The following is a 25,593-nucleotide window of genomic DNA, read 5'->3' on the forward strand; positions in this document are numbered from 1 at the left end:
CAAAGCAAGAACTCCCCATAAAAAGACCTGTGCCCATTCACAAAAGATAGTGTTATGCATCTGGTGGAACAGCAATGGTGTGGTGTACAACAAACTGCTTCCCCAAGATGTAACCACCACTGCTGAAAATTATTGTCAACAACTGAGACATCTTGTAGACAGAATCTAAAAACAATGACCAGGAAGACTGTGTGATGTGCTGGAACTCCGTGGTAACACCTGCTCACATCGTGGTAGACTGACAAAAAACACCATACATACATTGCAATGGGAACTCATTCCACGCCCATCTTATTCACCTGACCTTGCGACCATGGATTTTTCACCTTTTTTGCTCTCTATCAGACAACCTTCAAGTATCTTCCTTTCTGTATGAAAATGCATTCCAATCATGGATCAATGAGTTCTTTGCCTCAAAACCACATGACTTCTTCAGTCATTGAATTGAAAAATTACCCCAGCATTGGCATTCAGTTGTAAACAGTGAAGGAGAATATATACTTGGTGACTAAAGCCTCTGTTATGAGTGTCTGTTGTGTTTATTACACTAATGGAAAAACACTATGAATTTTCACACCAACCTGGTTACTATATATAGCAACTAACCATCTGTGAAACTTAACTGCAGCTTGCTGAAGAGAGTTATGAGATATTGAAATCATATTTCCAGAATGTCTAAACATGTGTGAAATATTTTCTGAACACACTTAAAATATTTTGTAACTATGTATACTATCTTTTCTAAAGATGTAAAAAGAATTTCTAAGCATGTGTATTTTTTAAAATGATAGTTTGCGCCAGAAATTACCATTTCAGGGGGAAATATGGACCTCCACATGGAAATTCAATAAGCATCCAAAATTGCCTCATCATATGGGTTAACATAAGACAGTCTTATTTGTTAGGAAGTGGTTACTTAAATAATAATATTACAAAAAGGAAAGTTGCTACTCACTATATACCGGAGATGCTGAGTTGCAGATAGGCACAGCAAAAAGACTGTCACAAACAAAGCTTTCAGCCATTAAGGCCTTGTCAACAATAGATAACAGGCACACACACACACACACACACACACACACACACACACACACACACACACACACACACACACACACACACAACTGCCATCTCAGCTCAAGCAACTGAAACGACACTGCGAGCAGCAGCACCAGTGCATAATGAGAATGGCGACTGGGTGAGGGTAAGGAGGAGGCTGGGGTGCGGAGGGAGAGGGATAGTATGGTGGATGTGGCAGACAGTGAAGTGTTACAGATTAGATTGAGGGCTATGGAGGGGTGGTGGAGGGGGTGAGAGGGGGGAAGTATCGACAAAGGAGAGAGATAAAAAGACTAGGTGAGATGGTGGTATGACAGCTGTATAGTGCTGGAATGGAAACAGGGAAGGGGCTGGATGGGTGAGGAGAGTAACTAACAAATGTTGAGGCCAGGAGGGTTATGGGGACGTAAGCTGTATTGCAGAGAAAGTTCCCATGTGCACAATTCAGAAAACCTGGTGTTGGTGGGAAGGATCCATACAGCACAGGCAGTGAAGTACTCATTGAAATGATGGCTACTTCACAGCCTGTGCCATATGGATCCTTCCCATCAACAATGAAATGATGACTGCTTCACTGCCTGTGCCATAAGGATCCTTCCCATCAACACCAGCTTTTCAGAACTGCGTAGGTGAGGTGGGAAGTTTCCCTGCAATACATCCTATGTTCCCATAACCCTAATGGTATAAACTTTTGTTAGTCACTGTCTTCACCCACCCAGCTCCTTCCCTGTTACCGTTTCAGTACTAGAAAGCCTTTATTCCACTATCACACCCAGTCTTACTTTTCTCCTTTCCCAATACTTCTCCCCCCATCCCCGCATCTCCACAGCCATCCGTCTAACATGCAGCATTTCACTGTCCACCACACCCACTGTATTATCCCTCCCCCTCCCTGCCCCAGATTCCTCCTTACTCCCACCCAGTCACCACTCTCATCATCCACTGGTGCTGCCACTCACATTGCAGTTTCAGTTGCCTGAGATTGCAGTTGTGTGTGTGACTTGCATTTGCATGGATGTGTGTGTGCATGTGTGTCTATCATCTACTGTTGACAAAGGCCTTAATAGCCAAAAGCTTTATTTGTGACAGTCTCTTTGTTGTGCCTATCTGGAACTCAGCATCTCTGCTATATGGTGAGTAGTAACTTTCCTCTTCATGATATTATTGCAAGCATCCTGGATTTTCTATTGTTTGATTTTTACTTAAATATTTTTTTCATTTCATATTCTTTCATTGTTTTGCTCTTCAATGTCATCCTAATTACATTGTGCTTTTTGTTATGCGAATTTAATATTCTTTGCAAAGCTATCTTACAGAATATTAAAATTCCATCTATCAGTAATAGGAACACTTATGTTCCTTTCGTACATTAACATTCTAAGCGGAGATCATGAAATGATAAAATTTGCAGATGACACTAAAGCTCCATTAAAATAGAAAAGTAAGGAAAAACTGCAGCAGTCAGTAAACAGTGTCACAAAATAATTTAATCTCTGAGCACAGAATAAACAGCCTTTATTAAATAGTATGAAAACAATTGCACTAAAATTGTACAATGACTTGAACAAGGATATGAACATCTCATTCCTCTCTAGCAATGATAATCTATTTGGTGACATTTCAGAAACCAATTCTTGGGATTGTGGCTTCAAAGGAATTTAAATTTGAGTAAGCACATACAATGTCTCAGTGTCCCATTGAGCAAGACCTGCAACCTTCTTTGCTCACTAAAATGTAGCTGTAGTGAGAAAACAGTGAAGAGTATATATGAAGACCACTTTAATGCTCACTTTTAATATAAGATCACATTTTGAGGGAACTATAAAGCACCTGTCAGCACATTCATACACCAAAAAGGGTCATTATATTCATGTTTGGACGCAAACCTAGTGATTTATGTGAAGTTCTATTAAGATCTCTGATGTTTCTCCTTTCTATATATCTACATTTTGGAAACCCTTACATTCTTTAAAGTAAATGTAATAAGTAAGGACAGAAGACTGCAATAAAATCAGTATTCATGATCAGATAAAACTAAAAACACACCTTCCACATGGAAATTAAAATCTACAACAAACTTCACAAGATGTAAATGATGATGTTGAGGCTAACATCTTTAAAGTCATATTTACAGCATTACTGATTTTATTCCACTGAAGGATATTTAAAAATATGAATTGCTTTGTATAAATTTTTAAATTTGACTTGTATTGTTTTTAATTTTAAATATGTATCATAGAAATCGCTTTCACCTGTATACATATAACTGACTTCTCCAGTGTCTTAGGCATAAGCTGCTTTTGTAGACTACAGGACCAATAACAATACAATACCATACAATCGTTAAAGAATTGGTCATGACACTTGATAAGAAAAGTTGCAAAGATTTTTTCTTCACATACAAAAATTAATAAGGAACTGAAATATTTTTATTAGAACAATATCACAAAATGTTGAAGTTCTGGAAAAACATAGCACAAAGTATGTCCTAAGTATTGCAGTAGTGTGTCTGGTCTGTCTCCCACATCATAATACCACACTGTTGTCAGAACTGAAGACAGAAAGCCACTTTGTTCTGAGCTATAATAGCGTCCATGTGCTTCACCATGCTTTATGTTTACATGTATTAGCTCTCCTCTCTCACAGATTTGAATGGCCCTGGTCTTTGTTGGCAGCCCTGCAGCCAAGCGACTAGCGCGAGGTTTGGTGTTCTCGTAAAGATAAGTTATTTTAGATTATAAAACACATAGATTAGTACTGATTACGTGGTAAATAAGTGTATTAGTGTGCCGTTTAAGTGTACCATTAAAGGTTTCATTTCTCATTACGTAATACAGCAGAAAACGCGAAAAGACCGTACAGTCGTATTTTCTGTTTACGTTCTGCTGCAGCAAATCTATAGAATTTCGTTTAGTTGTTCCTTGCTCTCTCCAGCAATTTAACTTAGCGTACCTCTTCATTATTTAACTAGCATTTCCGGAAAGTAGCGTAAAGTTTAACTTGTTGTTTCAGAAACTTTGCACTTTTGTTTTTGTTTACACACAGTTGCGTATAGGCCAAATTTGTGTAACCATATTTTCGTGTTTATCTGTAATTTAACTGACTTATTCTTAATAAATTATTACGTTTATCATGAGTGAAAAGTGCTTGACTTGCCGTAGAATTGTTAGGTCGGGGCTTTGGTGTGATGGGTGCTGTAGTTTTTTCCATGTGGGTGACTGTAGTGGCGTGGGAATAGGGGAAGTAAATGAGACTCATCAGTGGTTTTGTAGGATTTGTAGTAGAGATAGGAAGATACTGGAACAGGAGGGGAAAATTGCTGCCCTTCAGGCTGAGTTAGACAAGGCCAGGGGAGATCTTGACAGGTTAAGGAGGGAGAAGGGTAAAGAGAGGTGGGAAGTGGCAACAGGCAACAGGAGGAACAGGCCTAGAACTTTGTCTGACAGCTTTATGGTGAATGTGGAAAATAGATTTGACCTGTTGCTTCAGTTAGAAGCTGGTGAGCCTCAAGCAGTTACAGGTGTAGACAGGGCACAACAAACTTTCAGCAGCAAATTGAAAAGTAAGAATGTAGGGAAATCAGTAAAGAGAAAGAAAGTGTTGTTGTTAGGTAGTTCCCATGGAAGAGGTGTTGGCCAACTCTTGCAGGATGAACTAGGATCAGAATACCAGGTCACCCATTTTTTTAAACCTAGTGCTGGTCTGGAGCAGGTGACAGAGGATTTAGGATCACTTTGCAAAGATTTCACTAAGGAAGACACCGTGGTTATAGTGGGTGGGGCAGGTAACAGTATTGACAGAGATCCTGGGTACAGCATAGAGTGTGACCTGGCGAAGATTGCATCAGCATCGAGGCATACCAGTGTTGAGTTTGTATCTGTTCTTGGGCGCCATGACCGACCTCATTTGAACTCTTCTGTCAAGAGAGTTAATTTGGAGCTGGAACGGCTGCTCATGTCGGGTGCGGGGTCACACATTGGTGTGGTTCATGTTGATTCTGTCAGTAGGTGGGATTATACTAGGCATGGCCTTCACCTCAACAGGAAGGGGAAGGGTAAATTGGCTGGGGAAATAGCAGGAAAGCTAAAGGGGGGAGGCACTGTCATGAGTGGTAAAATACCAGTGGTTATAGGATTCAGAAAAGACCCTTTTTTAGGGTAGGGAGGACAGAAAGAAAACAAATTTTAAGAGAGGTTAGAACTGAGACAAACCTTCAGTTTGAGAAAGAAATCAAAAAACATAATTCCAGCTTATTACATCAACATAAACAGCCATTGATTAAGAATATTCAACTGTCAGCAGATATTTTAACTCCATCCAATTTTAAGTCAGTCAATGTGAAATGTCAGCTATCTTTATTGCATCAAAATATTTGAGGACTGAGAAATAAAATTAATGAATTAACTATCTGCATAGATGAATTAGAGTCTTCAAACCCAGCTGACATAATCTGCCTCTCTGAACATCATGTGACCACTGGTATAGAACTTTTAAGTGTTACAGGGTTTAGGTTAGCATCTCACTATTGTAGATCAGAAATGGAGAAAGGAGGAGTTGCCACATTCATCAGGAACTGTCATAAATTTAAGAACATAGACATTCATAAATTTTGCCTAGAACAGCATATGGAAGCATGTGCAACAGAATTAGATTTTCACAAAAAATCTTTCATAATATTAAGTGTATATCGAGCACCTGCAGGTAACTTTAATCTGTTTGTAAACCACCTTGAAGCTGTACTGGCCCATTTAACAACCAAAAACAAAGAAATAGTGGTTGCTGGTGATTTCAATGTAGATTTCCTTAAAGACTCTCCCAATAAGAACCTATTTGAGTTAGTAACACTATCATTCAACTTAATTCCCACAGTAAAGTTCCCCACTAGGATAACCACATGCTCACAAACAGCCATTGATAATATCTTTATAGAAAAGTCAAATGAACAAAATTATATTACAAAACCAATAGTCAATGGCCTCTCAGACCATGACATGCAGTTCCTTCTGTTAAATGTTAATACTGAACAGGATATAAAATCTGTTAAATCTGAGCTCAAGAGGGTAATCAGTAAGCCAAAAATTGATTATTTTAGGACACTCCTCAGAGACATTCACTGGACTGATGTTTACAATGCTCATGGCATGAATGAAAAATATAACATTTTTGCTAATAAAGTGCTTACCTTATTTGAACACTGCTTTCCCCCAAAACTTACCAAGGTTAGAGCAAAGTCTACAAAGAAGCCATGGATTACTCGAGGAATAGGGGTATCTTGTAAAACAAAAAGAAAACTGTATCTGTCAATCCGAAACATTTCCAATGTTGATGCTATAGCACATTATAAGAAATACTGCAAAATATTAAAGACTGTAATACGGATGTCAAAGCAAATATATTACAAGGAAAAGATAGTCATATCAGATAACAAAATAAAGACAATATGGGATATAGTGAAGGAGGAGACCGGTAGAACCAGACATGAAGAGGAACAAATAGCATTAAGAGTAAATGATGCATTGGTGACAGATGTGTATAGTGTTGCAGAACTTTTTAACAAACATTTTATAACTGTTACTGAAAAGATGGGGTTGTCAGGTTCGGTAGATGCTGCTATGGATTACCTTAGACCAGACATTTCAAGTAACTTCCATAATATGAATTTGACCCTCACTACCCCAACAGAAATAATGTCCATCATAAAATCTTTAAAATCAAAAACATCTAGTGGGTATGATGAAATATCAACAAAGTTAATTAAAGAATGTGATTCTGAGCTAAGTAACATATTAAGCTATCTGTGTAACCAGTCGTTTATCAGTGGAATATTTCCCGAATGGCTGAAATATGCTGAAGTTAAGCCACTGTTTAAGAAGGGAGATAAAGAAATAGCATCAAATTTCCGTCCAATTTCACTGTTGCCAGCATTCTCAAAAATTTTCGAAAAAGTAATGTACAGTCGTCTTTATAACCATCTTATCTCAAATAACATACTGTCAAAGTCACAGTTTGGATTTCTAAAAGGTTCTGATATTGAGAAGGCTATCTACACTTACAGTGAAAATGTACTTAATTCATTAGACAAAAAATTGCAGGCAACTGGTATATTTTGTGATCTGTCAAAGGCATTTGACTGTGTAAATCACAATATCCTTTTAAGTAAACTAGAATATTATAGTGTAACAGGAAATGCTGCAAAATGGTTCAAATCTTATATCTCTGGCAGGAAACAAAGGGTGTTATTAGGAAAGAGACATGTATCAAGCTATCAGGCATCATCCAACTGGGAACTAATTACATGTGGGGTCCCACAAGGTTCCATTTTGGGGCCCTTACTTTTTCTTGTGTATATCAATGACCTTTCATCAGTAACATTACCAGATGCCAAGTTTGTTTTGTTTGCTGATGATACAAACATTGCAATAAATAGCAAATCAAGTGTAGTCTTAGAAAGATCAGCCAATAAAATATTTGTAGACATTAATCACTGGTTCCTAGCCAATTCTTTGTCACTAAACTTTGAAAAAACACACTACATGCAGTTCAGAACTTGTAAGGGGTGTCCCAAGAGTATATGTCTAACATATGATGACAAGAAGATAGAAGAAGTGGACGGTGTTAAATTCTTGGGATTACAGCTTGATAATAAATTCAACTGGGAGGAGCACACCACAGAACTGCTGAAGCGTCTTAACAAATCTCTGTTTGCAATGCGAATTTTGTCAGACATAGGGGATATAAAAATGAAAAAGCTGGCATACTATGCTTACTTTCATTCCATAATGTCATATGGGATTATTTTCTGGGGTAATTCATCAGGCCAAGCTAAAGTTTTCCGGGCACAAAAACGTGCAGTAAGAATTATATGTGGTGTGAACTCAAGAACATCCTGCAGAAGCCTGTTTAGGGAACTAGGGATACTAACTACAGCTTCCCAATATATTTATTCCTTAATGAAATTTGTCATTAAAAATATATCACTTTTTCAAACCAACAGCTCAATTCATGGAATCAATACTAGAAATAAGAATAATCTTCACAAGGATTTAAAGTCACTTAGTCTTGTACAAAAAGGTGTGCATTATTCAGGAACACACATTTTCAATAACTTGCCAGCAGCCATAAAAAGCTTAACAACCAATGAAATTCAGTTTAAGAGAAGCCTAAAGGATTTATTGGTGGCCAACTCCTTCTACTCCATTGATGAATTTCTGAGGAAAACCAACTGATTTGTATATAAGTACAACATAACTTCTGCACAATTTCAGTGCAGTAATGTGTTCACTGAAAATTTGTGTGTGTGTGTGTGTGTGTGTGTGTGTGTGTGTGTGTGTGTGTGTGTGTGTGTGTGTGTAAGTATAATCTAACTTCTGCACCATTTCAGTGCAGTAATGTGTTCATTGTAAATAAGTATTACAGTAGTTGTATTACATGTTTCTTACCTTATAAATAAATATAAAACTTTTTTATTTTAAATTCAGTGCAATAGTATTTGTAAAATGACTCTTAGTGTTCATTAAAAAATGACGATCATTCCACTTGGGCCTGTGGAATGGTACATTAGCTTATTTGTTTTAGTTTAAATATTTGTCATGTATTGTTGTTTTTCTGACATGTTCCACATCCTGGAGGACCTCCTCACTACGGATCAATTGGAATGAAAGTAAATCTAATCCAATCTAATCTTTATTTATGACAATTTTATAAATTTATATACACTTTATAACTAACTCATTTCAGATCTAGTTTACCCATGGTAGTGCTAGCAGCCTTTATTGACATTCACTTGCTTCAATACTAATGAAAATTAGAACTATGATTTAATTCATAGCTGTTGTTTGCAGAGCAAATGTAGTATATATTTCAGAATAAAATTTAGTTGTCAGTTGCACAATTATTGTTATTTTGCTTTATTAGTTTAACAGACTAATCTATAATCTTAAGAAGCCTGCAAAATTGGGATATTATAAATCATTAGAACTTGGACATTTGGGCTTACATTTATGTAAACTGAAAATGTATTACTTAATACTGGTTTAGCTGATGTCAACATCTTCTTCACAAAAGTATAATGTCATAACATGTCCAAATATGTATACACTGTATGTGATAATTATAAACAAAGATTTACAAATTGATAAATATATGTGTGTTTCCACTACTTCTGTGAGTTTCTTGCCATGTATATAAGTGTAAAAGTGTGTATAAGTGTGTGTATAAGTGGAAAAGCCTGTAGTGCAGTGTAGAGGGCTTTAGGGAAAGAAGCTACACTGAAATCGCAAGCACGTAAATTTATATACAGATTGCGTGTTTGCTTTGAAACAGAAAGGGACAATGTTGGGCCTTTGATATCAATGAGTAAAGTAGTTGACAGACTGGCAGAAGCAATGAACATCTCCACAGCAACAGTGAAGAGAGTCACAAATGATAACGAGGCTGCCAACTCAGCTGCAAGCTCTGTTATTGTGATGCCTGGAAGGTCAAGGAAGCGATGATATCATGTATCTGAAACAGACAACTTTGATGGAAGTGCAATCAGGCAGCACATATACCCATACTACAGCAGGAAGGAGTATCCATCACTTAAAAAGTTGATGGGGTCACTGATAGACAGGGGTTTTTTCACAGGCAGAACGACAAGTCTCTTCATTGTTTCGAAAAAAATTAGCTTCCATTGGAAAAAGTTCTCAGGACAAAAGGTATTAAAGGAACACGGAGACATTGTAGCATGGTGATGATGTTTCCTGCATGAATTGCTAGCAGTGAATCTGGAAAATGTAATATGGATTAACAAAACATGGGTCATCATGCATCATGCACATTCCGTCGCATGGACAGATGACGTGTGCCATGGAACTATGAGTGTGCCAACTAGTAAGGGATGGTGACTAATTATAGTTAATGCTGGCTGTATGAACCATTTTGTGCCCAGTGTTATGATGATGTTTCAGTTAAAAAAACTGCCAACTATAATGAGGAGATGAATGCAGATACATTCAAAGACTGGTTTGTTACTTGTTTTCTACTAAATGTCAGTTCTGGTAGTGTTTTTGTAATGGACAGTATGCCATGCAATTCCGTACAATTAAATAAGCCATCATCAGCTGCTGCAAGGAGAGACAAAATAGTCAGCTGGTTGAAGGATATTAAAATTGGCTTTGAACAGAATATGTGGAAGGTGGAACTTCTGGAATTAGTGAAATGATACAAGCCTCAGAAGACACATTATGTGATTGATGCATTAGCAGAGAACCATAGCCACAAAGTTATATGTCTTCCACCGTACCACTGCCATTACAATGCAATTGAACTCATCTGGGCTGAAATAAAAGCAGATGTTGCAGAGAGAAACAAAACCCTTATGTTGCAAGACACAGAGAGGCTGGTAAATGAGGCTATCAGATGAATAATGTCAGAAAGTTGTGAACCACGTGTGGAAAGAGATTACAAGGTCAAACATAGAAGAATCTGTTCATTATATTGTAATTCCTTTATCAGACAATGAGGACAGCAGCAGCAAAGATACCGAAGACTATGTGGTCATAATGAGAGATATCCAATCAGATAATGATGATCTTCGGTTTTCTGTTCTCCCACATGAAAAATAGAGGTAACATCCTTATTTGATATTTTACATGTAACATTTGTGCAATTTGCTTTGCCTTGCTAATGTTGAAAATCTGTTTGTGTGTAATTTTTATTTCAGCTGGAACCATACTCATGGCAATTTTTTAATGTTGTTACTGCCATTTGATGGTAATAATTTTTATTTTATTGTTATATGATCCAGAGTTCAGCCATAGGCCATTTTCAAGTACAGTAACTTATTTATATGTCAAAAGATATCAGATTGATATGAAATACAGCAAAATCTGAACTGTACAACAATACAATAAAAATTGTTGCAGTCAAATGACTGCAACATCATTAAATAACATATTTATGTGTGTGTATGTGTAAGGTGACAAACACTGGTAGTACATGTGAAAAAATATTCCACCAAGGAACACATCGGTCAGCAGAATGTTGCCCCTACAGGAATGCTACAATGAATGATGGGGCATTGTTAGGTTCTAAAGGATCTGATTGTTTCCACGGGCAGAAGAGTGGGACGGGAAAGCCTGTCACCCAGCTCCACCTTCCGCTGGCTTTCTGCCCATCCATGTTGAATACTGGCTACTGCACTGCCAGCTGTCAGAGCTCGTCTCTCAACGTATGGAGTACAGAAATGCAGGAAGGAAGTGGTGGCAGTTACATGGGCTGTGCATGTGGTACATGGTTGTCTGAGCCTGTGGGGAGTGACACATGCTGCAGGTGACACAGGTATGGGAATTATTAGGGGGTTACAGGACAACAGAATTGAAAACTGTTGAATTGAGGGTGTAGGGACAATGGATTACTGGAGATTGAGACCAGGATGATTATGGGAGTGGAGGATGTGTTGTAATTATAACTCCAATCTGCTTAGTTCAGAGAAGCTGGTGCTGAGGGTAAGATCCAGATGACTTTGACAGGACAACACCAGTAATAAAGTGAGAAAATAAAAGATAAATACGAGTAAGGAGAAGAAAAATAAATGATGGTAAATGTTAAGAGGAAATGGAAGAAAGAAAGAACAAACAGGAAAACTAAAAAACTATGTAAGGAATTAACTAAGAGCACAAACAGAAGCTAGATACTGACAGTGAAGATTAAGAAAAACAGAAGCCAGAACTGAACTCCAACCAAATGTCTGATGTGAAAAAATTCTAATCTGTCGTATTTCATTGTGCTCTACAGTACTGGAAAGCTCAAATGTAAAGTGTTAAGGCACTTTCTTGCTATTATAGTTCACACAAAGTATTCTGTAACAGAGTTTGTATACTACTAATTTGAAGTGCTGCCTTATGTCCATAGAAGGATTATTATTTTGGTCATTCCAGCAAATAAAGTTGAATGTTATTTGAACAGCATCAGTATGTGACATGAATGCTCTCACTAGTGTGTTACATACTGAATTTGTATCATATACCTGGGCTGAAGCTGGGATTTATTGGAAAGTAGGTACTTACATAAATTTCGTAGACAATGAGAGCTAGAGTAATTTGAGACGAAATTTATCTGTGTTTTCAATGTATATGGGAAAAAGTTTTGCATTTTTAATCTTGTTTTAGTATATTCATCTAAAAACACAGATGATGTGACTTACCAAACGAAAGTGCTGGTGGGTCGATAGGCACACAAACATACACAACAACATCTTTGCCTCTGTACTTCTGCAGCGACTGTCATCTCTACCCAAACTCTTTGCCTTTACAAATGTCTGCTTGTGTCTTTGTATGTGCGGATGAATATGTGTGTGTGTGCGAGTGTATACCTGTCCTTTTTTCCCCCTAAGGTAAGTCTTTCCGCTCCCGGGATTGGAATGACTCCTTACCCTCTCCCTTAAAACCCACATCCTTTCGTCTTTCCCTCTCCTTCCCTCTTTCCTGATGAGGCAACAGTTTTTTGCGAAAGCCTGAATTTTGAGTGTATGTTTGTGTTTGTTTGTGTGTCTATCGAACCGTCAGCGCTTTCGTTTGGTAAGTCACATCATCTTGGTTTTTTAGATACATTTTTCCCACGTGGAATGTTTCCCTCTCTCTCTCTCTCTCTCTCTCTCTCTCTCTCTCTCTCTATATATATATATATATATATATATATATATTTCAATACTCTTCTGGCTAGTCCTAATTTTTCCTTTTACTAAATTCACTTTTGCCATATTTTGCAATTTTTGTCTGTTTAATTAATTTAATATTCCCTTTCTTCATGTCTAGGAAATCTGCCAAAGAGGTGGTGTCATATTCTAGTGGAACTGATGCTGTCTTTGAGCAAACATATCAGGTAATTTAAAAATTATGAAAATAACTATATTTCATCACCCTTTGATCATTCTTTGCAATGGTATGGACAAGTCACTTCCAAAGAGACACACAATATAAACAGTACAGATAGCACAGCATGCAAACAAATGTGTGTCTTAACTGTGTACTTTGTTGTCACTTATTCCTGGCTTACTTACAGGAAAAAAATAAACCATCTACTTTGTTTGTATTTTGAGTAAGGTATACCTATGATGTATATAAATATTTAGCATGGTTTATTTCACTTACAAAAAAAAAATTATGTAGTTCATATACAAAAATGTTTACAAAAGATGTCTTAAAAGATGGTAAGCATTATAGGGGCTTACAAACCTCATTCTTTGAGTTACACTTTTTAGAAAACTGACATTTTTTCAAGACTTCGCCTGGTATTCATGGACCAGTCCCCTTAACTGGACACACATGCTTCAGATGTGTGCTGCAGTTCTAATGAATATGCTGACAACCATCAGAAATGGCAATTGATGTTTTTGCCATTGACAGCTGTTGGTACTATGGCATACGTATATTCAGTAATTTTCCTGTTGTTCATCAATTTCCTCCTTGATCATATTGTACTGCTTAAATAATCTATGTACTGCATCTGGGAAGGCTGTTTGTCTTTTTGACTCAATACTTATGCACTTAGCCAGGAAATATCTTGCCTTTTACTCACCAAGATTTTGTATTTGTGTTGGGTTTAATAATGTTCCTTTTAAATATATTGTTATTTGAGACCATGAATAATTTGTCAGCCTCATCTTCTGCAACTGAAAAAGCATATTTAGTGTGATTCAACACTAATTGCAATATTATTGCATCTCATTGTTCTTCTGAGAGTCTGGATGCATGTCAGAAATGACTGTAAGGTAACACAAGCAGATGGTCTTGCAGCATTCCATACTACCTCTACAAACGTATTTACATGCAGCTGCTGCTAGGTATATGACACATTAAGTGTTGCAGATTGCTGAAGAATGTGACACTACTTTTTATTGTATGAAGCTTATCTTTCTCTGGCGCAAGTGCCATGGTCAAAAGATTGTCTTAAAAGCGTTCACAAGTACAATATATGCACCCATAAAAACATTACTCGAAGTGCCTCATGAACTCTCTTTCCAGATTTTCACTGCCTCATTTACTACCAAGGGATAAATTTATCATTATGTTTGCACTTTAATCCGCTCTCCTTATCAGCATCAACATGTTTGGTTTACAGGGTTTTGTTTCTGCAAATGAATCGTCATTTTCTCCTTACACATTCTTTCTTTGCCTTTTGTCAAGCATAGATTTTTTTGCTTGCTGTGGGAATCCAAACTGTTTTTTTTTTTCTTGCAGCACAGTTGATGTTTTGCAAAGTTGCTTCATGTGGAAATGGGGAAAATCAGCTGGTTCTTTTTTTTTTTTTTAAGAAGTCATGGATAAACAGTCTGCCATTCATATAACATCACTATATGTGCTGAACATCAAAGAACCAAATTTATTTGAAAATAATTACTTTGTCACATATAGGATTATGATCATTTTCTGGAACAGTTATTTCAATATATCGAATTTTGTTAACTGCTACTTACCACCTAGCAGTGATGTTGGGTTGCAGGTAGGCAAAACAAAAAGACTTTCAGAAAATGAGCTTTTGATCAACAAGACCTGCATTTAATGTAGAAAATACTCTCTCTCTCTCTCTCTCTCTCTCTCTCTCTCTCTCTCTCTCTCTCTCTCTCTCTCTCTCTCTCTCTCTCTCTCACACACACACACACACACACACACACACACACACACACACATGACCACAGTCTCTGGCTGCTGACGCCATACTTCGAGCTGCTGTGCTTGATGAGAGAAGAACGTTCATCATTTCAATGGCTACTTCGCAGCCTCTGCTGCCTAGATTCTTCCCACCAACACCAGCTATTCTGAATTGTGCAACGGGGAAATCTCTCTGCAATATATCCTATTTTCCCATAACCCTCCTGGTCTCAACCTTTGTTAGTCTTTGTCCTTACCCTCTAACCTCTTCCCTGTTCCAATTTCAGCACTAGACAGTCCCCTATTTCACCAATGCACCCCCAGTCTTTTTACATCTCTCATTTTCCTCTAACCCCCCCACCCTCTGTCTAATTTGCTAACTGCACCTAGCTGCCCTACCCTCTCTCCACCTTGTTCCTGCATACTCCCACAAGCAGCACTTCTCTGTCCTCCCTCCCTACTCTGCTATCCCCACCCCTCCCCTACCGAGCTGCCTCCTTATGCCAACTGCTGCTTGTGTCTCGCAACATGTGCAGCTGCTCGCATGTGGCTTCAGCAGTCAGAGACTGGGGTCATGAGTGTTTGAGTTGCATTTGCATGAATGTGTGCCTGTGTGTGTTCTATATCCAATGAAATCCTTGTGGGCTGAAAGCTCACTTTGTGAGTCTTTTTGTTGTGCTTATTTGCAACTCAGCATCTCTGCTATATGTTGGGTAGTGACTATCATTTTCTTATTTCTGTTACGTTCCATCATGGATTTGGCACTGTTGAATTTGTTACTCGACAGTTTAACAGATTTAGCCATGCTCTCGTAAGTGACAGTGTTGTCTTACATAACAATCACGAATAATATTCCTGGGTTGATATATTACTCTTACATTAATACTGTCTGTAAAGAGAAGAGTCCAGATTACTCCCTAGTTCATTACCTAAACTCATTGAAATACATGGAATTTTCACTGATAAACTTTGTCCTAAAAGTAGGCATTTCAGTAATGCTATTATAAGACTCGAAGACACCATTACGGGGTAATGGAACAAGGCTCTTGTGTACTCATTGAGGTGAATTGCAATATAAGGCACTATTCTTTCACATTAAAGCATGTTCAGTTTCTAGGAATGAATACCTTTCCAAATGACATTAACTAAATCATAGGGTCAAACACTTCAAATGCTTGGTCTTCTCTAGACGAGTCTGTTTTTCTTTGTCAGGCAACTTTATACTTCTTCCTCCCAAGCATTAAGTGGAAACAAAATATACATACAGTGAAGAACCAAAGAAAGTGGTACACCCACATAAATCATGTAGGGCCCCTGCAAACATGCAGAAGTGCCACAACACACCTTGGCATGTACTCAACTAACGTGTGAAGTAGTGCTGGAGGGAATTGACACCATGAATCCTGAGGGGCTGTCCATAAATCCATCTGCATGTTGCAGATATGCTCAATAATGTTCATTTCTAGGGATTCTGGTGACCAGTGGAGATTTTTAAATTCTGAAGAATGTTCCTGGAGCTAGTCTGTAGCAATTCTGCATGTGTGGGGTGTTGCATTGTCCTGCTGGAATTGCCCAAGTCCATTGAAATCAACAACGGACATGAAGGGATTCATGTGATCAGACAGGATGTTTATGTATACGTCACCTGTCAGAGTCATGCATAGACATATCAGGTTCCCATATCAATCCAATGGCACATGACCCACACCATTATAGAGCCTCCACTAGCTTGAAAAATCACATGGTGATACGCAGGGTCCTTGAATTCATGAGGTTATCTCCATATCTGTACACATCCATCCACTCGATAAAATATGAAATGAGATTCATCCAACCAGGCAACATGTTTTCAGTCATCAACAGTCCAATGCCGCTGTTGAGGGGCCCAGGCGAGGCATAAAGCTTTGTGACATGCAGTCATCAAGGGTACATAAGTAGGCATTCCGCTCCGAAAGCCTATATCAATGATGTTTAATTGAATGGTATGCATGCTGACACTTGTTGATGGCCCAGTGTCGAAATCTGCAGCAATTTTCAGAAGGGTTGCATTTCTGTCACATTGAACAATTCTCTTCAGTCATCACTGGTCCCCTTCTTGCAGGGCCTTTTTCCGGCTGTAGCAATGTCAGGGATTAGGTGTTTTACCAGATTCATTATATTTGCAGTATAATACAGCTGCATCAAACCAGTCTCAGGACTGAAGACCACAACAAAAACAACAACAACTTGTTAAATGGCCGTATGGGAAAGTCCCTGCCTCATCACTACCTTAGAGATGCTGTGTCCCATCACTTGTTTGCTGACTGTAGTACCATGTTCAATCTCATTTAAATCTTGATAACCTGCCATTGTAGCAGCAGTAACCAATCTAACAACAGCACCAGACACTCTTTGTCCTATACAGGCATTGCTGACCACACCACCATATTCTGCCTATTTACATACCTCTGTGTTTGAATATGCAAGCCTATATCAGTTTCTTTGGCACTTCAGTGTTTATTGCCCATAGATAAATCTGTAAACATTATATTGAAGTCTTATATATAAAAACAAAGATGAGGTGACTTACCGAACAAAAGCGCTGGCAGGTCGATAGACACACAAACAAACACAAACATACACACAAAATTCAAGCTTTCGCAACAAACTGTTGCCTCGTCAGGAAAGAGGGAAGGAGAGGGGAAGACGAAAGGAAGTGGGTTTTAAGGGAGAGGGTAAGGAGTCATTCCAATCCCGGGAGCGGAAAGATTTACCTTAGGGGGAAAAAAGGACAGGTATACACTCGCACACACGCACATATCCATCCACACATACAGACACAAGCAGACATATTTAAAGACCGTCTTTGGTTTTCAGTTGATTTATTCATTTGGAAAAGGTACAAGATTAAAACAAAACTTAAGAAATGAGGCTACATCCAAATGTCATCTCATGGGTGACACAAATGTTTCACAGTTTATTTTTCAACCCATACGAATGATAAGTAGCCAGGTTGTGGGTATACACCATGTGATCAAAAGTATCCGGACATCCTCAAATACATATGTTTTTCATATTAGGTGCATTGTGCTGTGACCTATTGCCAGGTACTCCATATCAGAGACCTCAGTAGTCATTAGATATCATGAGAGAGCAAAATGGAGCACTCTGCAGAACTCCCGGACTTTGAACGTGGTCAAGTGATTGGGTGGCACTTGTCTCATACATCTGTACATGAGATTTTCACACTCCAAAACATCCCTAGGTCCATTGTTTCCAGTGTAATAGTGAAGTGGAAACGTGATGGGACATATACAGCACAAAAGCATACAGGCCAACCTCATCTGTTGACTGACAGAGACCACTAACAGTTGAAGAGAGTCATAATGTGTAATAGGTAGACATCTATCCAGACCATCACACAAGAATTCCAAACAGCATCAGGATCAACTGCAAGTACTATGACTGTTAAGGGGGGGGGGGGGGGGGGGAGGAGAAAACTTGGATTTCATGGCTGAGCAGATGCTCATAAGCCACACATCAAGCCGGTAAATACAAAACGACGCAATGCTTGGTTTAAGGAGAATAAACATTGGACAATTGAACAGCGGAAAACATTGTGTGGAGTGACAAATCATGATAAACAATGTAGAAATCCGATGGCAGGGTATGGGTAAGGCAAATGCCCAGTAAATGTCATCAGCCAGTGTGTGTATTGCCAACAGTAAAATTTGGAGGCGGTGGTGTTATGGTGTCATCATGTTGGGTGGCACTTGTCTCATACATCTGTACATGAGATTTTCACACTCCAAAACATCCCTAGGTCCATTGTTTCCAGTGTAATAGTGAAGTGGAAACATGGAAACAGGTTTCGAGAGGGTGCGTTTCTGGATGAGGTATCGAATATATTGCTTCCCCCTACTTATACCTCCCAAGGAGATCACGAATGTAAAATTAGAGAGATTAGAGCGCGCACGAAGGCTTTCAGACAGTCGTTCTTCCCGCGAACCATACGCGACTGGAACAGTAAAGGGAGGTAATGACAGTGGCACATAAAGTGCCCTCCGCCACACACCGTTGGGTGGCTTGCGGAGTATCAATGTAGATGTAGATGTAGATGTAGATGTTTTTCATGTAGGGGTCCTGCACTCCTTGTTGTTTTGCATGGCACTATCACAGCACAGACCTACACTGATGTTTTAAGTAACTACTTGCTTCCAACTGTTGAAGAGCAGTTTTGGGATGGTGATTGCATCTTTGAACAAGATCCAGCACCTGTTCATAATTCACAGCCTGTGGCATAGTGGTTACACAACAATAACATCCCTGTAATGGACTGGCCTGCACAGAGTCCTGACATGAATCCTGTAGGACACCTTTGGGATGTTTTGGAACCCTTACTTCATGGCCCAATGGAGGGTGCCACGAACCTGTAAGTCATTTTCAGCCAGGTGTCCAGATACTTTTGATCACATAGTGTATGTTATAACAATTCTACTACAACTCTTTAAAACTAATGTTAAATATCAGATCCTGTGGCTTGATTTCTAGCTTATTTTCCAAGTGTATTGCAAATTGTTCTAACTGTTTCTATTAGAATTATACTTACCTTAGATTGAGGTGGTTGTTAATGATCTTGCTTCAGAGCAGTGCATTTTTTAACTAGTTCATTTTTAATGGAGGAATTAAAAGAGGTAGCACTTTATTTATGGCAAAAATTAACACACAATTTTGAAGTTTATTTTCCACTCTATTAATTAATACCAACAAAATACATTACTTTTTAAAGACTGAACTCTGAGAAAGACTGACTGACTGAACCATGTGGCCACTGTTGAGCAGTTCACATAATATAACAATAATCAATGCATTTCATTATTGTCAATGTTACATTAATTAAATTACAGTAAAAATTGTTTACAACAGTTTCTTATCTTGTATAATAGTTTAGATCAATAATAATCTTGTGATATTATTAAGGTTTTGTGCTTTCATATGAAATTAAATGTTGACTTTCAAACAAAGCTTTTTTATTGTGTCTTAATTGCTTTACAAATCCTCTTACTGACACATTTTCAGTGGTTGTATTTGTTGATCCTATTCCATAGAAATTTATTTATTTGTGTGTGTGTGTGTGTGTGTGTGTGTGTGTGTGTGTGTGTGTGTGTGTGAGGTGAATAAACATTAATGTTCAGTCTTAGAGCTGTTGATAAGATGATACTAGAATGTTCGGTAGAAAGTGAATATGCACCATAAGACTCAATTAGGGATTGAAACTTACGATAACATTACACAAAAATGAAAATGAAGTTCTCAATTAAATGTAATATTTACCTTCATATGTTATGTTTTTACAACATCTTGTACTATCCTTGATACACAAAAAATATAATATTCACAACAAAGATAATGTCTTCATTATTTAGGTATACAAAGTTGGTGACAGCCCAGTGAGAAAAGCAGGGATCACTGTTAATGTACCATATTTACTGTGGATGTCTGATGGTGAAAAGAGGGAGTTCCTTAAGATTATACAGTTTGAGGTAAGTACCTTCATTAATATCAGTATGTTTGTGCTATATAAATCCAAGAATAACTTTGGCTGTTATATATTATAAAAGCATGTAAGGATAATCTCAATTAAAAATAATAGCTGTGAAATTAAGATTTAGGATATGAAATAATTAATCTATTAAAAACAAAGATTCCATGACTTACCAAACGAGAAAGCTCTGGTAGATAGACAATAAAAAAACACACAAGCACACACACAAAATTTCAAGCTTTTGCAACCAACGGTTGCTTTGTCAGGAAAGAGGGAAGGAGAGGGAAAGACAAAAGGATGTAGGTTTTAAGGGAGAGGGTAAGGAGTCATTCCAATCCCAGGAGCGGAAAGACTTACCTTAGGGGGAAAAAAGGACAGGTATACACTTGCACAGGCACACACATATCCATCCACACATATACAGACACAAGCAGACATCTCCCTTAAAACCCACATCCTTTCGTCTTTCCCTCTGCTTCCCTCTTTCCTGACGAAGCAACCATTGGTTGCGAAAGCTTGAAATTTTGTGTGTGTGCTTGTGTGTTTTTTTATTGTGTCTATCTACCAGCACTTTCCCGTTTGGTAAGTCATGGAATCTTTGTTTTTAATATATTTTTCCCATGTGGAATGTTTCTTTCTATTTTAAATAATTAATCTACTTTGAAATGGAAATGAGGTCCTATGATGTGTAATGTGAAATGAGTCCGAGGTACACTGAAAAGTTTGTTAGAACATTTTATTCCACAATGCAACAAATAATTTACATCACATGAGTTGGATCAACAGTGAACCACAAATTCTAAAACTTAATCACTTACATACATTTCATGACAATGGTAATGTGTTGTCAGTACAGATTTCATGTCTTACAATTAAAAAATATCACATTTAATTTAACAACCAGATGGAAATGTTACAACTGCTACCATACAGTCAATATACAAACTCAGTGCAAAAAAGAAGTCAGGCTAGGAATTTGCTTCAGATGTGCAACACAAATAGCGATTTTTACAGTTTTGTTAATTACTCAATAAATAAATGAGGTACAGCATTTCTATAATGTTTTAAACATTTAACTAAACAAACATTTTTATCAGTGTCAATGGAAGTTCTGACATTTAAAACAGAAAGTAAGTTTTAGACTTTGTTTATAGAATCTGAGTGACAATAATTCACAAAATTTCATAATTATTCCAAAAAATATTTAATATAGTTACATATGTAGATAATGTTGATGACTAATAGGTGTACACTGAATAATATCTGTGAGCTAAACTTTGTCTGAAGTATTTTAGCTGATAATAAAAAATGAGCAACTTGTAACATGATTTCATTATATGCTAGAATGTATCAATTTCAGATGTTTATAACAACTGATGACTTTATTGCTTTAATGCATCCACAAGGTACATTCATTTGTATATTGTATTATCCTCTAGGTAGTGATTACTGGTAATGACATTTTAGTTATCTTATTAATTTGAATGTTGGTGGTTTCTTAGTCCTCAATGAGCTGAAAAATGTGGTACTGAACTGTTCAATTTGCTATCAAAGTTGATCTGTTACATTCCACTCTGGTGTTAAACTCTCACAACTGCTATTATGTATGAGGATGCTCAGACAGAAGTTAGAAACTTCTGTTGATATTATCTAAAATTTATACAAATTTATACAAGACCAAACATCACTTTTTAGCATAATAAATTCAAAATTTATCACTCTGAATCACAGGTTACTTTTCAAGGTTGACAGTTGTGGAAAAAGTTCGGAGAGTGGAAAGTTCGAAAAGTGGATCACAGATCAAGAGAGATACTCAATCAGAGTATGGGTGTCACCATGTAGAAAATGCATTTTTCCCTTCTCTCTTCCACAATACACCTCAGATTGACCCCATCACTATAAAATTTTCTAGCTTCTTTTCTAGCTTCTTCATACTCAGGCTGAAAAAGGAAAATGACTGCTTAAGTAAGTTTTGTGTATATCATTTGGTTCTACTGGAAGGTAACAGCCTGGGCGATAATTATGTAGTAATTATTGGCTAGCTATCTCTTACTTTCCATTTTTTTCTGTGCGGTCATATTCTTGGCTAAGAATACTGGCTTTGGTGTCTGTAGTCTTCTGTGATTTTTATTGTTTTTCTTCCAAATTTTTGCTTTTTAGAGTAGATCTGAAGCTGAGAAATAATTATTATGACATTCTTGAAGTTTTAAGCACATATCAGCTCAATCTCCACAAAGTTGAACTGTGCTATTCTTGCTATGAACACACATGAATACTTGACTTGAAATCTGCTGTGCAGTGTGTGGCTAGCATAACTCAGCATGATTTATTTTGATTTATTGATCCATTTCATCTACAGCTGCACAATGTGCAAGAGATATTTGGATTTTTTTGTTAATATTAACAGTTTTACATATAATATACCTTTGTACATAATAACACACATTAATATATCAATTAATGATGAATACTTAAATAAATGTTGTTATGCTATATACAGAGAGATAAAATACAAATATTCTTTTGAATGAGACTACATGATGAAATATAAATAATTTCTCTTGTAAATGGTGCCTGCAGTTCATTATGCAATATCAGGACAATTTTGCAGCTTATTTATTACTAAATAATGTAGCTGACACACCAAATATTGACTTTTACTGTTTATTACAACATTAAAACTGTGATAAGGACATGCACAGAGTTGATGGCACAAAAACTGATCCAGCACTGCCACAGCATGGCTTCTACTGCATGGATTACTTAAAATGACAATAATGGAGAGTACATAGATGGTGATTGTGGAATTTTATGAATTAGAATCAGGTTTTTGCTGATATGAATGGTTAATTGTTGAAAAACACTTGGTATTGAGACGATTTTATATACAGAGTAATAGTTTTGCAGATTTACACTACCCATTTCTTATGGATATACAGTTCTTGTTGAGTAAACAATGAATTACGTCAAATTGTTGAAAATGTAAATTATTTTTAATTATATGAATTCTGATATTCCTAACATGTTTTCAGTAATATTTCATTCAGTGCTTCAAAAATAACTATTGCTTTTTTGCATGAAAATCTGAGGAGTCATAATGTTCGTGTACATCATTCTGAGCATTACTTGTACAAGATTGACTCAAATGACAAATATATGAAGAAATAAAACATTTGTTTGCATTAAAATTCTGATTATGATCATTAGCAATAGTATATATTAAAATTACAATGAAAATCAGCTAGCTGTACTTCAAAGTGTTTGTTTTCTGCAAATGATATTCATATAAAACAGATTCTTGATTGTTACCTATGTACACAATGACCAATATGGAGTTCTGTAATTTGTAGCTGGCATATTATCAAAGTATTCTGATATGTTGTTCCATTATGCCATATTACACAGTTTTATTATTTAGACAATGAAAGGCCTTTGCACAACCACAGAAGATATTATAAAGATGACTTTTCTTTCTCAGCTCTACTAGAAATGAGCTTGTGAGATTATACATTGTATTCCTGATAGAGCAACCTTTACAGAAGCCAGATTGAGATGTCCTTAAATTGTTGTGCTCTGAATGATTCTATAATACACTGTTGTACCTTCTTATATATTTTTGAGGACACAGGAAGGATGAAGAGTGATCTGTAATTAGTGGTCTGGTGCTTATCTCCATTTTGAATACTAGCATTATTACTGCATGTTTAAGTCTTTCAGAAAATACACCTAGGCTCATTGACTGGTTACAATGAAAAATAAGAAAGAGCAGGAGGGTACTACTAAGTCCACCAAGAATTTAATGCTTTGATTGTAGTATTGTCACAGCCAGAAGAATTACTGTTTCTCAGTGACCTAATGAATTTGCAATCTCTCTAACTAATTGTTTTGCAAAATTAATGTCTGATGGTCGAGTATGGCATACGTGTTTAAGTAAATCTAACATATCTGCCTTAGATGACTGTCTCATATTCCTGGGTTTTCAGCTTCTTTTAAAGGATTTATTGAATTTATTGATCAATGATTTGATTTGCCTTACAAAATTTATTCATTTCATGGCTAATAATTTTCCTTATATCTGTTCTTGGACTTCTGAATTTATTGTGTGTAGTTCATAATGAAAGAAAGAAACATCAGAGTTTAACATTCAGCCAACTGTGCAACCATTAGAGACGGAGCATGTGAAGAAAACAGTTCCTGGAGATTTACTGTGACTGTGAATTTGTATTCAGAAAATGTTTAAAGAAAAATAGCATGAAGTAAATTAATATTGCATAAACACCAAGGACCCATTTTACTTCGCGAAACTTCAAAAGCAAACCTCTATATGAGAAGTTTACCAATCCTGCTAAAATTCTGATAATAATATCCTTTGTTAGCAGAAAACAGTAAAACTCTCTGAAGTTAATTTTCTAAATAAGGACACAGTATAGTGTAATTTTGCTTACTAGTGACAGTTAAACCCAGATAAATTTGCATCTAAACATGAATGAATGGAAATTTGACATTAAGTGGCACGTAAACAAAGATCACATACTTTGACAGCTGTTAGAGTCAAAGTTCCCTCTCATACATTAACTTGAACCAGTGCCGAATAAGCTACTTCTTTGTAGTTGGTCGGTGTAAATAACTTCAAATGGCACATTCCTCAACTTACACACGTGCCTGAACTTACACATCTGGCCACATTTCACAGTACAACACATAAATTCTCCTGCCTAAACAACTGTATTTACCCCTCAAAGCACACCGCTCAAAAGATGCACACAATGCATGCAACAGCTAGTACAAATGCACCTAAAAGTAAAACCAAATAAAAGGATGGCAGTAACTACTATTAGTGGTGGGGTCAACAATCATTGAAGGTGAACAGTCTTTACAATACACTACTATACTTTTATTTACAGAGTGAAACATTAAGGGATTGTTTGTTACAAAACAGAAAGAAATTAAATTGGTTACAGTTGTGAGTTTCTCTAGAGAGGAATGGTTTTGAGTCTTATCTGTTCTGGATCGCTATGATGTGACGATAGCAGCAGAAGCAATTTGAAGTTGCTGATATGAATCCCATAAGTTCATCTAGTCATGTCCTTGGTATTAATAATCCTCTTTTCTTACATCTGGTTTTGGCTAGCAGTGATAATAAGTTTGTAGCATCTGTTTGTCATAGGCCAGAACAAAGTAACTGTTTATGCAGCACTTGAAGGTAATATTAGTTCAGCTGAAGCTTTCACACACAATAATTTAGCACAGTCCACACATTGTGTTTAAATTAACATTCTATCTGCTATAATTGGCCAACTGCAAAGTTAGACAGTCCATCTGCTGTTAATATTCATGGTTCACGATAACACTGTTCCCGCAAAAACAGTCACTTACGTA

At 36.9% G+C, this 25,593-nt stretch overlaps 1 protein-coding gene across 1 annotated transcript in view; it reads left to right on the forward strand.

Moving 5' to 3' along the window:
* LOC124614041 (integrin alpha-4-like) overlaps positions 1–25,593 on the forward strand; it is a 560,480-nt gene that overhangs the window by 419,100 nt on the left and 115,787 nt on the right. Inside the window, exons 18-19 of the mRNA XM_047142871.1 lie at positions 12,855–12,921; positions 20,096–20,212. Of these exons, the coding sequence (XP_046998827.1) occupies positions 12,855–12,921; positions 20,096–20,212 (184 nt within the window). The remainder of the gene's footprint in view (positions 1–12,854; positions 12,922–20,095; positions 20,213–25,593) is intronic.

This window comes from Schistocerca americana, chromosome 4, assembly GCF_021461395.2.
Source record: "Schistocerca americana isolate TAMUIC-IGC-003095 chromosome 4, iqSchAmer2.1, whole genome shotgun sequence".
NCBI lineage: Eukaryota > Metazoa > Arthropoda > Insecta > Orthoptera > Acrididae > Schistocerca > Schistocerca americana.